The sequence below is a fragment of the Salmo salar genome, chromosome ssa22 (assembly GCF_905237065.1).
Source record: "Salmo salar chromosome ssa22, Ssal_v3.1, whole genome shotgun sequence".
Lineage (NCBI taxonomy): Eukaryota > Metazoa > Chordata > Actinopteri > Salmoniformes > Salmonidae > Salmo > Salmo salar.
Window position 1 is genome coordinate 7,289,239 of NC_059463.1, and position 17,838 is coordinate 7,307,076.

The window sequence follows — 17,838 nt, forward strand, 5'->3', positions numbered from 1 at the left end:
AGACATGGAACACTGGTACCTTTAATAATGTTTACATACTGTTTTACCCATTTCATATGTAAACTGAATAAAAATATAAACGCAACATGTAAAGTGTTGGTCCCATTTGTCATCAACCGAAATAAAAGATCCCATCCATTTTCCATAAGCACAAAACGAATCTCTCAAATTGTGTGCACAAATTTGTTTACATCCCTGTTAAGGAGCATTTATCCTTTTCCAAGATAATCCATCCACCAGACAAGTGTGGCATATCAACAAGCTGATTAAACAGCATGTTTATGACACAGGTGCACCTTGTGTTGGGGACAATAAATGGCCACTCTAAAATGTGCAGTTGTGTCACACAACACTATGCCACAGATTCCTCAAGTTTTGAGGGAGCGTGCAATTGGCATGCTGACTGCAGGAATGTCCACCAGAGCTTTGCCAGAGAATTTAATGTTTATTTCTCTACCATAACCTACCTCCAACATTGTTTTAGAAAATTTGTCAGTATGTCTAACTTGTTTACTGTTAGATAGTCCCACCTCGGGCATGTGTAGTGTGAACATACAACTGTCTGATTGCAAAGTATAATCAGCATTGAAAACTGTTATATAAATCAAGTTGATCCATCAGTTTTTCCTGTTTAGGTCACATGGTGAGGAAAACCCTCATCCCCTACATATGATCATAACGGATGGTCTTACCCAGTCCACTAGGATGTGTCCCACATGTTCTGTGGAGCCGTCTGGTTTCCTGGCCTCTCGCAGTCGACTCAGCAGATCTGAATAGTGAGTAGAAGGAGCGGTCTCAACCTCTGCCTAACGGCTCATTTGGGTGTTTGTGTGTGTGTGTGTGTGTGTGTATGACCGCGTGTTGACTTCTGTGTGTGTGAGCAACTGTGTTTCTTTGCAATTCCCCTATCTTGTGGTTCTGTCCTTTTGTAAGCGTTCATTCTCACCTTCATGCAGCGGAATGAGAGATTCCAGGGTTCCGAAGATCTGGTTGAGCTCATGTTCTGTCATGATGGACAGTTTCAGCATTGGGTCATGGTACGCCTACAGGTACAGAGAAAGGAGAACGTTAAGTTAGAACAGTAACAATGCAACCCAACACTATTTTTCTCACTTGTTACATTAAAACAAGTTTTAGAAGCATTAAAACGTGAATCAAGTGTGAGCCCTGAAGATGGATAAACCGTTGGTGTTTTTCAAAATGTAGACATCCATGTCATAAGTTACGCATAAACAAGTGTTTGATAAGCTACTTGATCATAGCTCAGACGTAATATAAAACAACACGTCCAATATTAGTGGAAAAAAACTTTTGTCCCCTTGACAAAACAGCACTAAAGAAAAGGCAACGGACGTCAAATGGGGCGGCAGGTAGCCTAGTGGTTAGAGCATTGGACTAGTAACCGAAAGGTTGCAAGATCAAATCCCCGAGCTGACAAGGTAAAAATCTGTCGTTCTGCCCCTGAACAAGGCAGTTAACCCACTGTTCCTAGGCCGTCATTGAAAATAAGAATTTGTTCTTAACTAACTTGCCTAGTTAAATAAATGTTTAATAAAATGGGACATCTCCATCAGATTCAAAATATATTTTCGCAACAGTATTAGACTTAAAAATAGACTAAACATCTGTTGGCATATTGTTGTACATCTACTGTAATGGTCAAAAACACACACACACACTCCACAGGGGTCTCAAGTGTGTGATTGTCAGCGCGCAGGGGAAACTGGAGCCTGGCTGATCAGCAGGGTAGAATAACTCAGCTGTGACACGCTCAACGAAAAGGGAAATTATCTTTATTGGAAAAGCAGATTGTACCTTCTTGGCCAGCTTCAAATCCTCAACGAGATCCTTCTCCCCTCGAGAAAGCTCAAAGATCGCCTGCAAAACACAAAGAGGAAGACAGAAGATAACGAGAGAACGGTGAAACAAGGGTCTCCACGTAGACAAACATCTGTGAGAAACAACAATTCATGCATCACCTTCAAAGATAAAAAAAAATAAAAAATGCAATCTTTTTCTAGAAAAAGGAGTCAATATGAAATATGCGTTTCACAACAGTGACAGACTAATCTAAAGCGCTCAACGCGTCACCTCTCTAAAGCCACAAGACTTCGCCACCAGACTTCTGTTGTGCGCACACAGAAGAAAACACAGGACCCCACTGACCCCTGAATACATCCTAGTGAACAGATGGATTATTTAAAAAAAAAAAAACACCCTATTCCATTTCCACTGTCCTTTGATGTCTACTCTGCGTGGCCTGGGAGGTGGAGTCCCAGTTTGTGTGGAGGGCATGTTTTTTCAGACAGGCCTAACTAATTTGAACTGTGAAAACGGTGGAGTTATATAGCATTTGATCCTGTAGTCTAGACTCTCCCCTCTGACTATGCTCTGCCCTGGTAGAGTGGTGAACCAGATGGAGAATCAATGGAGCCCCTCCACCCACTCCTGCTGCTCCTCTTTACAGTAACTGTCCAGTGAAAACAGAATACTAACTTTTAAAAGTGAGGTTAACTCATACCCAAATAATCTTGTTGACTCACCCTATACTCGTATGTGGCCAAAGCATAAATTGGAGAGAACACACACAAAAACACAAACTCAAAACTTGTATCTCAAACAGACAGTTTAAAAATTGCTTGCCATTACCTCAGAGGATGATTTTGGTATTTTATTAGGATCCCCATTAGCGGTTGCAAAAGCAGCAGCTATTGTTCCTGGGGTCCACCCAAAACATGACATAATACAGAACATTAATAGACAAGAACAGCTCAAGGACAGAACTACATTAATAAAAAATAAAAAAAAATTTAAAAAAATCTACAAAAAAAGGCACACGTAGCCTACGTATCAATAGAAACAAAATATCTAGGTCAAATAGGGGATAGGCGCTGTGCCGTGAGGTGTTGCTTTATCTGTTTTTGAAACCAGGTTTGCTGTCCATTTGAGCAATTTGAGATGGAATGGAGTTCCATGCAATAATGGCTCTATATACAGTGGGGAGAACAAGTATTTGATAACCTGCAAAATCGGCAGTGTTTCCTACTTACAAAGCATGTAGAGGTCTGTAATTTTTATCATAGGTACACTTCAACTGTGAGAGACGGAATCTAAAACAAAAATCCAGAAAATCACATTGTATGATTAAGTAATTAATTTGCATTTTATTGCATGACATAAGTATTTGATCACCTACCAACCAGTAAGAATTCCAGCTCTCACAGACCTGTTGGTTTCTTTAAGAAGCCCTCCTGTTCTACACTCATTACCTGTATTAACTGCACCTGTTTGAACTCGTTTCCTGTATAAAAGACACCTGTCCACACACTCAATCAAACAGACTCCAACCTCTCCACAATGGCCAAGACCAGAGAGCTGTGTAAGGACATCATGGATAAAATTGTAGACCTGCACAAGGCTGGGATGGGCTACAGGACAATAGGCAAGCAGCTTGGTGAGAAGGCAACAACTGTTGGTGCAATTATTCGAAAATGGAAGAAGTTCAAGATGACAGTCAATGACCCTCGGTCTGAGGCTCCATGCAAGATCTCACCTCGTGGGGCATCAATGATCATGAGGAAGGTGAGGGATCAGCCCAGAACTACACAGCAAGACCTGGTCAATGACCTGAAGAAAGCTGGGACCACAGTCTCAAAGAAAACCATTAGTAACACACTACGCCGTCATGGATTAAAATCCTGCAGCGCACGCAATGTCCCCCTGCTCAAGCCAGCGCATGTCCAGGCCTGTCTGAAGTTTGCCAATGACCATCTGGATGATCCAGAGGAGGAATGGGAGAAGGTCATGTGGTCTGATGAGACAAAAATAGAGCTTTTTGGTCTAAACTCCACTCGCCGTGTTTGGAGGAAGAAGGATGAGTACAACCCCCAAGAACACCATCCCAACCGTGAAGCATGGAGGTGGAAACATCATTCTTTGGGGATGCTTTTCTGCAAAGGGGACAGGGCGACTGCACCGTATTGAGGGGAGGATGGATGGGGCCATGTATCGCGAGATCTTGGCCAACAACCTCCTTCCCTCAGTAAGAGCATTGAAGATGGGTCGTGGCTGGGTCTTCCAGCATGACAACGACCCAAAACACACAGCCAGGGCAACTAAGGAGTGGCTCCGTAAGAAGCATCTCAAGGTCCTGGAGTGGCCTAGCCAGTCTCCAGACCTGAACCCAATAGAAAATCTTTGGAGGGAGCTGAAAGTCCGTATTGCCCAGCGACAGCCCCGAAACCTGAAGGATCTGGAGAAGGTCTGTATGGAGGAGTGGGCCAAAATCCCTGCTGCAGTGTGTGCAAACCTGGTCAAGAACTACAGGAAACGTATGATCTCTGTAATTGCAAACAAAGGTTTCTGTACCAAATATTAAGTTCTGCTTTTCTGATGTATCAAATACTTATGTCATGCAATAAAATGCATGCCCCATAAGCATTTCTGTCTCTTCTATAGATGTTATATCCTTGTATTGCTACTGCTGTATCATCAAATTAATTATTTAAGTGAGAGTCTCAGAAATGGCTAAAATACAGTTGCATGAAAAAGAATGAACCCTTTGGAATTACCTGTATTTCTACATAAATTTGTCAATTTTATCTGATCTTCCTCAAAGTCACAACAATAGACACAGTGTGCTTAAACAAATAACACCCCAATGATTGTATTTCTCTTGTCTATATTGAATACATAATTTAAACATTCACAGTGTAGGTTGGAAAAAGTATATGAACCCCTTGGCTAATGACCTCTCCAAAAGCTAATTGGAGTCAGGACTCAGCTAACCTGGCGTCCAACCAATGAGACAAGATTGGAGATGTTGGTTAGAGCTGCCCTGCAATATAAAAAACACTCACAAAATCTGAGTTTGGTATTCACATGAAGCATTGCCTGATGTGAAACATGCCTCGAACAAAAGACATCTCAGAAGACCTAAGATTAAGAATAGTTGACTTTCATAAAGCTGGAAAGGGTTACAAAAGGATCTCTAAAAGCCTTGACGTTCATCAGTCCACGGTAAGACAAATTGTCTATAAATTGATAAAGTTCAGCACTGTTGCTACTCTCCCTAGGAGTGGCCGTCCTGCAAAGATGACTGCAAGAGCACAGCGCAGAATGCTCAATGAGGTTAAGAAGAATCCTAGAGTGTCAGCTAAAGACTTACAGAAATCTCTGGAACATGCTAACATCTCTGTTGACGAGTCTACGATACGTAAAACACTAAACAAGAATGGTGTTCATGGGAGTACACCACGAAAGAAGCCACTGCTGTCTAAAAAAAATCCATTACTGCACGTCTGAAGTTCACAAAAGAGCACCTGGATGTTCTACAGCGCTACTGGCAAAATATTCTGTGGACAGATGAAACTAAAGTTGTGGTGTTTGGAAGGAACACACAAGAGCAAACAAAGAGATACTATTTGATTAATATATATTTGTGTGTGTGCGTGCGCTGCTGGGTTGAAGCTACGAACCCATAGGCTTGGCTTTCTCATCCCTTCCAGGCTTCTGGAAGCGAGGGTGGACAATGAGCCTGTCATAGTGGATGTAAGCAATGTCCCCACGTGCAGTGGCAGCTTTCATGGCTGGGATCAGTTCTTTCCTCTTCTAGCCCACAGCTTCAGGATAGTCCTTGTTGTGGAAGATATACATTCCTCTTCAGACATACGGAAGTGGATGGCTGCAAATGTTCTACTTTTAAACTCAGACAAAACAGAGATGCTTGTTCTAGGTCCCAAGAAACAAGAGAGATCTCCTTTTAAATCTGACAATTAATCTTGATGGTTGTACAGTCGTCTCAAATAAAACTGAAGGACCTCGGCGTTACTCTGGACCCTGATCTCTCTTTTGAAGAACATATCAAGACTGTTTCAAGGGCAGCTTTTTTCCCCCTCTACGTAACATTGCAAAAATCAAAAACTTAATGTCCACAATTGATGCAGAAAAATTTATTCATGCTTTTGTTACTTCTAGGTTGGACTACTGCAATGCTCTACTTTCCGGCTACCCGGATAAAGCACTAAATAAACTTCAGTTAGTGCTAAATACGGCTGCTAGAATCCTGACTAGAACCAAAACATTTGATCATATTACTCCAGTGTTAGCCTCCCTACACTGGCTTCCTGTTAAGGCAAGGGCTGATCAAGGTTTTACTGCTAACCTACAAAGCATTACATGGGCTTGCTCCTACCCATCTTTCCGATTTGGTCCTGCCGTACATACCTACACGTACGCTACGGTCACAAGACGCAGGCCTCCTAATTGTCCCTAGAATTTCTAAGCAAACAGCTGGAGGCAGGGCTTTCTCCTATAGAGCTCCATTTTTATGGAATAGTCTGCCTACCCATGTGAGAGATGCAGACTTGGTCTCAACCTTTAAGTCTTTACTGAAGACTCATCTTTTCAGTGGGTCCTATGATTGAGTGTAGTCTGGCCCAGGAGTGTGAAGGTGAACGGAAAGGCTCTGGAGCAACGAACCGCCCTTGCTGTCTCTGCCTGGCCGGTTCCCCTCTCTCCACTGGGATTCTCTGCGTCTAACCCTATTACAGGGGCTGAGTCACTGGCTTATTGGTGTTCTTCCATGCCGTCCCTAGGAGGGGTGCGTCACTTGAGTGGGTTGAGTCACTGACTTGGTCTTCCTGTCTGGGTTGGCGCCCCCCTTGGGTTGTGCCGTGGCGGAGATCTTTGTGGGCTATAGTCGGCTTTGTCTCAGGATGGTAAGTTGGTGGTTGAAGATATCCCTCTAGTGGTGTGGGGGCTGTGCTTTGGCAAAGTGGGTGGGGTTATAGCCTTCCTGTTTGGCCCTGTCCGGGGGGTATCGTCGGATGGGGCCACAGTGTCTCCTGACCCCTCCTGTCTCAGCCTCCAGTATTTATGCTGCAGTAGTTTGTGTCAGGGGGCTAGGGTCAGTCTGTGTGTGTATATATATATATATATATATCTCTTATCCGGTGTCCTCTCTCAGAGGACCTGAGCCCTAGGACCATGCCTCAGGACTACCTGACATGATGACTCCTTGCTGTCCCCAGTCCACCTGGCCGTGCTGCTGCTCCAGTTTCAATTGTTCTGCCTGCGGATTTGGAACCCTGACCTGTTCACCGGACGTGTTACCTGTCCCAGACCTGCTGTTTTCAACTCTCTAGAGACAGCAGGATTGGCAGAGTTACTCTCAATGATCAGCTATGAAAAGATTTACTCTTGAGGTGCTGACGTGTTACACCCTCGACAACTGTGAATATTATTATTTGACCATGCTGGTCATTTATGAACATCTTGGCCATGTGCTGTTATGATCTCCACCCGGCACAGCCAGAAGAGGACTGGCCACCCCTCATAGCCTGGTTTCTTCCTAGGTTTTGGCCTTTCTAGGGAGTTTTTCCTAGCCACCGTGCTTCTACACCTGCATTGCTTCCTGTTTGGGGTTTTAGGCTGGGTTTCTGTACATCACTTTGTACAGCACTTCTCACATATCAGCTGATGTAAGAAGGGCTATATAAATACATTTGATTTGATCTTAAGTTCTTGGCTCTTTCCAGAACAGCTACCTTGTCCTTGAACCTCAGGAACTTGACCACTATCGGCCTGGGCCTGTCACCTGGGCCGGTGGTGATTTTTCCAGTCCTGTGGGCGCATTCCACCTCAATCTTTTGGTGGTCAATCTTCAATTTCTCAGAGAATTTCCCTCACTTTGTCCTGTTTTTCAGGTCCTGGATCTCTCTAGTCAGGTCATCTATTATTTGAATCGTCAAAACACTGTCGATTCTGCTTGTAGAACAATTGTTATTAGTTTAAAAGATCCTTCAACTGTGATAGAGACCCCACTGTCCTCAACAGTACTCCCGCTGGCTTTGGTCTTTGTCATGGTAGCAGGCAACGTAGGTTACGCGGTTACCCCTCGCAGTTAGAGACAGGGCAGGTCACAGGGAAGATTGAACACAACAAAAAAACAGCAGGGATTTAGACAGCCACAAACCCAGGACAATCCACGGTCCCAGCCACAATGGCTAACCGTGTCGCGGGCTGCTTTCAAGCCCTCAAGAAACCCCACTAGCTTGATAGGCAGCTAGCTAACATTTCAGACAGGCTGAAATGTCAGCCTGTTTTGGTAGGATGGAGTTTTGGCCTGCCTGGTGACATCACTAGGCAGAACATTTGTTCCAAACTTTCAGCCAATAACAACTAGTTTTCAGTTTTCCCTTCTCAGATCACTCCCAGACAATCCTAGCAAAATTCTTGCTCAAGAAATTGCTCTTTGCTAAGAACCTATTTTTGACCACTTTACACTCGTGGGAATTGGCCTATTTAGATAGTCTACATTTCAATGGAGCCCTGAATCCAAAACATTACGCTGTTGATTTTATGTGCATTTTAGATTTACTGTACTTTGCCGTATTTGTTGATAACGAAATCTGAAAATGTGGGGTAGGTGCAACATAAGACAAACAAAATGACAAGGGTTTGAGTGAGAGGACTAACTGGTGTCTCCCAAGTGGCCACACACACACCTCTCCAAAATGTACACAGTTCCGAAGCAATTTCAATGCACTTTTATGACTCAAAGAATAGTCTTCAACTATAAAAGGTAATTTTTTGAGCTCTCCTAGCAAGCACACTTGTACACAATTACTGTTGTTTACGCAATCCAAAAACAGACCAATATAAATCACAATCTGGGTCAGTTGGGCATGATTTGAAAGCTTGCTCTATTGCCAACATGACTAGCTAAATTATAAAATATGATCTTACAGTGTTAGGCTATCACAAGGCAATTCAGAGAAACAGATGGTAACTTTGGTGCGCATAGAAAGGAGTCATCAGTGCCTTCAGTTGCATGTGCCAAGGAAAATGTTCTTCACAAATAAAAATAATAATAGGCTCATTCTGTTCGGAACAACCCAGGTTATGACGACATGTAATCTTGCAACTGTACATCAGACATAGTGATCATAAATGGTGACAATGATGATTTGGATACGGGAAGCGCACATGTTTTTCGCTAGCTTGTACGACATCAAATCGGTATTTATTATAATCCTCAAAGTCTCATCTTTCAAAATAAAATGTTCTTAAATTTACAGCATTTCCCTCTGACATTTTTTTGTTGCAAAAGTTGCCCAGTTACCGGGAGGGATGGGGTCAACTTCTTGTTGCATGCGGTGCTCAAATTCAGTACGTTTGCCAGTCAAAACCCATGCAGCGCTTGGAAGTGCAGGGCCAGACCTCTGACGTCATGTATAGCATGTTACTGTACAGCCACTATAATCCAATGTACACGGCTATTAATGCCCAAATCTGCCATTTTCGACCCGTACCAGTGTAAAGGGCTACTTGAAAGCAGAGTAAGATACTTAATTGTTACCCAGAAATGATTTGATATCAAGATAAAAACGGCTGCACTAGACCTTTAACTAAATGCATTATACCAGTAGCCAGGGCCAGCCCTGGCCTTTTGGGGGCCCTAAGTGAGATTTGCGTGCAATGCAATTTGTTTTGTTTTAAAATGTTAATTTCCGGTAATTCTACACATTTTGCTATGGGACGGAGAGAAAATGTTGCCATTTTAAAGCAAATTTTCTACAATTCTACACATATTGCCATGACTTATGCCATGTTAATATGATATCAATGGGGGCCCCCTCGAGGTCATTGCCCCTGGTCACATGTCCTGATTGATTGCCCAGACGGTATTCAGACATCATTACTACAAGTTTAGATAGCTGGCAAAAAAATCATTAGCCGACATAGCTTATTGAGTGACTTACATAATGAGAAAAACTACTGATTAAAATGTCACCTTGTGTATACTACCATTCTAACTCTCAACAGTAAGTTGAGAGACTGACTGAGTTCCTAAAAATATATATTTAAATTGTTTTGGGGTCGGGTTTTTGGAAATTGATCCATGGGCCTATAAAAAGCCGCCAGTTGCCCATCCCTGGACTAGGATCTAGGGATTTTCCCTCTCTGGTTTTGGATTTTGCTATGGGCCCTCAATCTAAGGTCTCCATGCATTCTAGGAGACGCACATCCTTGCAATAGCCATGCTATTCTAAATGTTTATGACATGGCCTCCATTTTAATGTCAGTTGAAGTCAAAGCCAGACAAACCTTCCAGCCAAAACTATGCAATAAACTATACAGGTGCATATACAAGTCTGACAGTATTTCTATTCCTCTGATAGTAACTGTGTACTCCTTTTGTAACCCTGATAGTCTCGTCCATAAGCCGGCTCTCTGGAGACAAGGTTACCCTAGTGTTAGTAGCAGTGCTCTTACATAGTAACCTCCCGTACTACCCCTGTTGAAAAGCTTTCCTCACCTCTTGGCGATTGATCTCCTTGGACGACAGCATTTGGTGTCCAAGTCGCACGTCAAAGGTCTCGCTCCACAGCTTGCTGTCACGCCGCTTGGTGTTGGCAGGCGGGGCCGGCCGCGTCCATGGTCTGGGAGGCATGACCGACTCTGTCCGACTCTCACTGCGGAAGCTGATGGAACGCTGCGGAATAGAGAGAGAGAGACACACAGGAAGGTGAGTGGTCCTGTGTGAGTGAAGAGTATGAAAAGACAAATATTAGAAAAATTGTCCTTCATAGGATACCACCAACTAGGAAGGATATAAAAAAGACCATACCAACACATTTGTTCTCATATGCCACTTACCTTGTGTCTGATATCTGTATGTTACTGTACTATTGTCTAGATTATCCTTTCTGTAATGCTATTCCATTCAAACACTGTGTGACGATAGTGAGGTCAGAATAATCCAGAACACAACACATTACAGCAGACATCATACACAGGTCAGATGAGGGCTGGCGTACTTAGTGGATGATGGTCTGGGAAAGTGATTGATTTGGACTTAGAACATAACAGATAAGCTGGCTATGGCTGGGCCTTCTAGGTCGGCCAATCACGCCATTCATGTTTTTGTAGACACGTGGTATAATTTCAATTGCATTGACTCAAATGGCTGTCTTTTAGTCATTATGAGATAAGACATTAATACATACTGTGCCTTCACAAAGTATTCATACCCCTTGACTTATTCCACATTGTTATGTTACAGCCTAAGTTCATTTCTTTCCCTCTCACCCATCCACACAAATACACTGTAATTAAAGTGAACAAAGTGTTTTTAGAACGTTTTGCAAATGTACAAATTAAATACCTCATTTACAGTATTCACGTCAATACATGTTACAATCACATTTGGCAGTGATTACAGCTGAGAGTCTTTCTGGAAAAGTCTCAAGTCTCTCGCTTTGCCCACCTGGATTGTACAATATTTGCACATTCTTCGAAAAATTATTCAAGCTCTGTCAAGTTGATCATTGCTAGACAGCCATTTAAGTATTGCCATAGATTTTCAAGACGATTTAAGTCAAAACTGTAACTAGGCCACTCAGGAATAGTCAAAGTTGTCTTGGTAAGCAACTCCAGTGTATATTTAGCCTTGCATTTTAGCTTATTGTGTTGCTCAAAAGGTGAATTTGTCTCCCAGTATCTGTTGGAAAGCAGACAACCAGGTTTTCGCCTGTGCTTAGCTCTATTCCGTTTCTTTTTATTCTAAAATACTCCCTAGTGCCATAACATGATGCACCCATCACTATGCTTGAAAATATGAAGAGTGGTACTCAGTTGTGTTTACCCCAAACACAACGCTTTGTATTCAGGACATAAAGTTAATTTCTTTACCACATTATGTGCAGTTTTACTTTAATTCCTTATTGCAAACAGGATGCATGTTTTTGAATATTTGTATTCAGTACAGGCTTCCTTTTCACTTTGTCATTTAGGATAGTATTGTGGAGTCCATCCTCAGTTCTCCTATCACAGCCATTAAACGCCAACTGTTTTAAAAGTCACCATTCGCCTCATGGTGAAATCCCTGAGCGGTTTCCTTCCTCTCTGGCAACTGAGTTAGGAAGGACGCCTGTATCGTTGTAGTGACGGGGTCTATTGCTACACCATCCAAAGTGTAATTAATAACTCCACCATGCTTGAAGGGATATTCAATGTATGCTTTTTATTTTAACCCATCTACCAAGAGCGGCCCTTTGCGAGGCATTGGAAAACCTCCCTGGTTTTTGTGGTTGAATCTGTGTTGGAAATTCACTGCTCAACTGAGGTAGCTTACAGATAGAACTATGTGATTGGTACAGAGATGAGAATTTTTTTAATGACTATGTTAAAAACTATTATTGCATACAGAGTGAGTCCATGCAACTTACAGTACATTCGGAAATTATTCAGACCCCTTTACTTTGTTACGTTACAGCCTTATTCTAAAACGCATTAAATTAATTGTTTTCCTTATCAATCTACACACAATACCTCAATGACAAAGTGAACAGGTTGACATTTTTGATAATTTGTTAAAAAAAAACAGAAATAACTTATTTACATAAGTATTCAGACCCTTTTGTTATGAGACTTGAAATTGCGCTCACTCAGGTGCATCCTGTTTCCATTGATCATCCTTGAGATGTTTCTACAACTTGATTGGAGTCCACCTGTGGAAAATTCTATTGATTGGACATGATTTGGAAAGGCACCTGTCTATGTAAAAGGTCCCACAGTCGACAGTGCATGTCAGCGCAAAAACCAAGCCATTAGGTCGAAGGAATTTTTTGTAGAGCTCCGAGACAGGATTGTGTCAAGGCACAGATCTGGGGGAGGGTACCAAAAAAATGTCTGCAGCATTGAAGGTCCCCAAGAACACAGTAGCCTTCATCATTCTTAAATGGAAGAAGTTTGGAACCACCAAGACTCTTACTAGAGCTGGCTGCATGGCCAAACTGAGCAATCGGTGGAGAAGGGCCTTGGTCAGGGAGGTGACCAAGAACCCGATGGTCACTCTGACAGAGTTCCACTGTGGAGATGGGAGAACCTTCCAGAAGGACTCCACCAATCAGGCCTTTATGGTAGTGGGCAGACGAAAGCCACTCCTCAGTAAAAGGCACATGACAGCCCACTTGGAGTTCACCAAAAGGCACCTAAAAAGGACTTGGACCATGAGAAACAAGACTCTCTGGTCTGATGAAACCAAGATTGAACCCTTTGGCCTGAATGCCAAGCATCACGTGTGGAGGAAACTGGGCACCATCCCTACGGTGAAGCATGGTGGTGACAGCATCATGCTGTGGGGATGTTTTTCAGAGGCAGGGACTGGGAGACTAGTCAGGATCAAGGGAAAGATGAACAGAGCAAAGTACAGAGAGATCCTTGATGAAAACCTGCTCCAGAACGCTCAAGACCTCAGAATGGGGTGAAGGTTCACCTTCGAACAGGAAGCAAACAGCAAGGACGACGCAGGAGTGGCTTCAGGACAAGTCTCTGAATGTCCTTGAGTGGCCCAACCAGAGCCCGGACTTGAACATCTCTGGAAAGACCTGAAAATAGCTGTGCAGCAACGCTCCGCATCCAACCTGACAGAGCTTGAGAGGATCTGCAGGGAAGAATGGGAGAAACTCCCTAAATATAGGTGTGCCAAGCTTGTAGCGTTATACAAAAGCCTCAAGGCTATAATCGCTGCCAAAGGTCCTACAACAAAGTACTGAGTAAAGGGTCTGAATACTTATGTAAATGTGATAGTTTTGTATCTTTAATACATTTGCAAAAATGTCTAAACCGGTTTTTGCTTCGTCATTATGGGGTATTGTGTGTAGATTGATTAGGAATAAAAACAATCCATTTTAAAATGTGGAAAAAGTCAAGGGGTCTGAATACTTCCCGAATGCACTGACTTTTTAAGCAAATGTGTAATCTTGAACTTATTGAGGCTCTCCTAACAAAGGGTTGAATACTTAGACTGAAGACATTTCAGCTTTTCATTTTGTATTTCATTTGTAAACATTTTGAAAAGAAAAAAAAAAAAAAATCCACTTTGAGGGTATAGGGTATCAAGTGTAGGCCTGGGACCAAAAATCTAAATTTAATCCATTTTTATTTCAGGCTGTAACAAAAGAAAATTTGGAAAAAGTCAAGGGGTATGAATACTTTCTGAAGGAACTGTACTCATGACAAGTCTAACAATGCATTATTTCTGCATCATAATGCCTCATACCTTCAGGCTAAAAAAAGTTACCAATGATATTTAACACTTTATCTGTAGTGTTTTGTCCTGTGCTCGTATTTGTCAGAATAGTTATTTCAGTAGACCATAATGGTGGTGTAGTGTTATACCTGCAGTGTTTGTCCGATCCGCTTCAGAGGTGCAGCCTTGACTGGGGGTATGAGGTTGGCCAGCGATGTAACCCGAGAAAGAGGCTTCACCCGCTTGTTACAGGGCTCCTAGAGAGACCAAAGACACTTTGTGATTGTTTGTATCTGACTGTGTTAAAATGGCAGTGGGGAGACAGCAGATAAAAATAAAATAAAAAAACAGGAAAGATGAAGAAAGAAAAGGTGGTGCAGATTAAACATGCAGGTTTGTGGAGTCACAGTAGTTAATACCTTCTGCGTCACAATCTCCATTGGATCCCATCAACACCAAATCTTCAAGACTGGAGCCAGTTTAGGTGAACCAGCAGTACTGACCAGATCTGAGACTAAGAGGATAATATTAATCCTCGTCGCACCTAGTCCTCTCTCCATCCCCCCCCCCCCGCCACGACCACGGAGCCTCAGCCTTCCTGACCAGCTGTTGCACCGTCAACCAGGGGTTACCCCTGTCCCATCTACACACATCCAAAAACATGTAAGGTCTTCTCTCCTCGGTGCCCCTCAAGATTACAGTATACAGAGTCAGTCAAACGTACAAGGTTTCCTGTAATCAGAACACAGACACAGGTTGCCGGTAGGTGAGCGAGAAATGAAGGATGTCTTGCCCGCAACTCCAGCATCTTAACCAGTGAGATGTGCACGTTCCCCTTTTTCTATGATTCCCCATCCCCTCTTCATTCCCTCCCTCGTCGTCACCTCTGCAGGTTTCTCAGGCTGTGCCTTGGCTTCAGTGTCCTGTTCGTATCGCGACAGATGATTTGACCTTACAGCAGGGAGAAGAGGTTTAGAATGCCTTTGTTTCCTTCCGCAGCACTCCATCAGGATAACATTAGAAGATAAGATCCGAACTCCAGTTGCTGCAGTCAGTCAGAAAATATCTGCAACCTGCAAAACCACCTTGGCAGCAGCATTATCACTATTCTCCCATCCTCCATTTCTCCCTTCTCCTTGTGACGTCACTATTTGATCAGTATTCTGGGAACACAGTCTTTTCAGACTGGGTACCCTCTCGTCACAATTCACACATGCCTGCTTCACACGTTTACAGACACACACACGCGGTCTGGCTATGCAGCAAAAAAGCAGGACCATTGGGACTCTTACAAGATACAGGTAACTGCCAAAATAATGGAAACTCTTGAGTAAATGAGGTGTGGTTCCTGAGTTAATTAAGCAATTAATATCCCACCATGCTTAGGGACATGTATAAAAATGCTGGGCAGGCCATTCTTTTGGCTACCATGGCTATGGCCCCATAGGATGACAATGCCCCCATCCACAGGGCACGAGTGATCACCGAATGCTTTGATGAGCATGAAAAACGATGTAAACCCTATTCCATGGCTGTGTCAGTCATCAGATCTCAACCTAATTGAACACTTATGGGAGATTCTGGAGCAGTGCCTGAGACAGCATTTTCCACCACCATCAACAAAACACCAAAGGATGGTGGAAGAATGGAGTCGCATCCCTCCAATAGAGTGCCAAACACTTGTAGAATCTATGCAGGGGTGCTTTGAAGCTGTTCGGGCCGATTAAGACACTATGTTGGTATATCCATCCATCCATCCATCCATGTATATCCATCCCTTATATTCTTTCAACTGGAGAGAAGTGAGTGGCAGTACAAATCAGACTTTACAAATGGTGTCAATTTGAACAGTATCTATCATCTACTCAAAACGTGATCCATTCCCAGTTTAATCAAACACTACTTGCTTACTTAGGCTGAATCCCAAATGGCACCTAAGTCCCCTATTTGCACTATGTAGGGAATATGACTTCAGCAGAGATTCATTACTGTGAACTCAATATGTTGTTTAAAAATTATTCTTATGCAATCCAACCACCATAGACCACCATAGACTAACTGATATTAGCGATAGGACCTCGGGCTCTGCAATCTGTTCATGTGCCAATCAATATCATCATCAGCAGCATCCCATCAGTGAAATGCCAGTCACTTAGTTGTTGATCTTTACAGGGGAGAGATGAGGGAAAGGGGGATACCTAGTCAGTTGTACAACTGAATGCAGTAAATGAAATGAGTCTTCCGCATTTAACCCAACACCTCTGAATCAGAGAGGTGCGGAAGGCTGCCTTAAAAATCAACTGATAGTACAGTCGTAGCCAAAAGTTGAGAATGACACAAATATTACTTTCCACAAAGTCTGCTGCTTCAGTGTCTTTATATATTTTTGTCAGACGTTACTATGGAATACTGAAGTATAATTACAAGCATTTCATAAGTGTCAAAGGCTTTTATTGACAATTACATGAAGTTGATGCAAAGAGTCCATATTTGCAGTGTTGACCCTTCTTTTTCAAGACCTCTGCAATCCGCCCTGGCATGCTGTCAATTAACTTCTGGGCCACATCCTGACTGATGGCAGCCCATTCTTGCATAACCAATGCTTGGAGTTTGTCAGAATTTGTGGGTTTTTGTTGTTTGTCCACCTGCCTCTTGGGGATTGACCACAAATTCTCAATGGGATTAAAGTCTGGGGAGTTTCCTGGCCATGGACCCAAAATATCGATGTTTTGTTCCCACGAGCCACTTAGTTATTATCACTTTTGCCTTATGTCAAGGTGCTCCATCATGATGGAAAAGGCATTGTTCGTCACCAAACTGTTCCTGGATGGTTGGGAGAAGTTGCTCTCGGAGGATGTGTTGGTACCATTCTTTATTCATGGCTGTGTTCTTAGGCAAAATTGTGAGTGAGCCCACTCCCATGGCTGAGAAGCAACCCCACACATGAATGGTCTCAGGATGCTTTACTGTTGGCATGACACAGGACTGATGGTAGCGCTCACCTTGTCTTCTCCGAACAAGCTTTTTTTCGGATGCCCCTAACAATCGGAAAAGGGATTCATCAGAGAAATTGACTTTACCCCAGTCCTCAGCAGTCCAATCCCTGTACCTTTTGCAGAATATCAGTCTGTCCCTGATGTTTTCCCTGGAGAGAAGTGGCTTCTTTGCTGCCCTTCTTGACACCAGGCCATCCTCCAAAAGTCTTTGCCTCACTGTGCGTGCAGATGCACTCACACCTGCCTGCTGCCATTCCTGAGCAAGCTCTGTACTGGTGGTGCCCCGATCCCGCAGCTGAATCAACTTTAGGAGACAAAGTCCAGCAAGAGCCAGGACTCTTGGGCACCCTGAAGCTTTCTTCACAACAATTGAACTGTACTCCTTGAAGTTCTTGATGATCCGATAAATGGTTGATTTAGGTGCAATCTTACTGGCAGCAATATTCTTGCCTGTGAAGCCCTTTTTGTGCAAAGCAATGATGACGGTACGTGTTTCCTTGAAGGTAACCATGTTTGACAGAGGAAGAACAATGATTCCAAGCACCACCCTCCTTTTGAAGCTTCCAGTCTGTTATTCGAACTCAATCAGCATGACAGAGTGATCTCCAGCCTTGTCCTCGTCAACACACACACCTGTGTTAACGAGAGAATCACTGACATGATGTCAGCTCGTCCTTTTTTGGCAGGGCTGAAATGCAGTGGAAATGTTTTGGGGGGATTCAGTTCATTTGCATGGCAAATAGGGACTTTGCAATTAATTGCAATTCATTGGATCACTCTTCATAACATTCTGGAGTATATGCA

General features: G+C 43.1%; 1 protein-coding gene across 6 annotated transcripts in view; it reads right to left on the bottom strand.

The window, feature by feature from the left end:
- The window catches only part of arhgef3 (Rho guanine nucleotide exchange factor (GEF) 3), a 131,811-nt gene that overhangs the window by 9,947 nt on the left and 104,026 nt on the right, over window positions 1-17,838 (bottom strand). For 4 of the 6 annotated variants that reach the window (XM_014166000.2, XM_014166002.2, XM_014166005.2 and 1 more), the window contains 5 exons: window positions 14,188-14,295; window positions 10,322-10,498; window positions 1,816-1,878; window positions 947-1,043; window positions 693-769 (listed from right to left, as the gene is read on the bottom strand). In XM_014166000.2, the coding sequence (XP_014021475.1) occupies window positions 693-769; window positions 947-1,043; window positions 1,816-1,878; window positions 10,322-10,498; window positions 14,188-14,295 (522 nt within the window). Of the gene's footprint in view, window positions 1-692; window positions 770-946; window positions 1,044-1,815; window positions 1,879-10,321; window positions 10,499-10,662; window positions 10,811-14,187; window positions 14,296-14,457; window positions 14,550-17,838 lie in introns of those variants that run through there. The other 2 variants (XM_014166004.2, XM_014166006.2) reach the window with 2 other exon arrangements.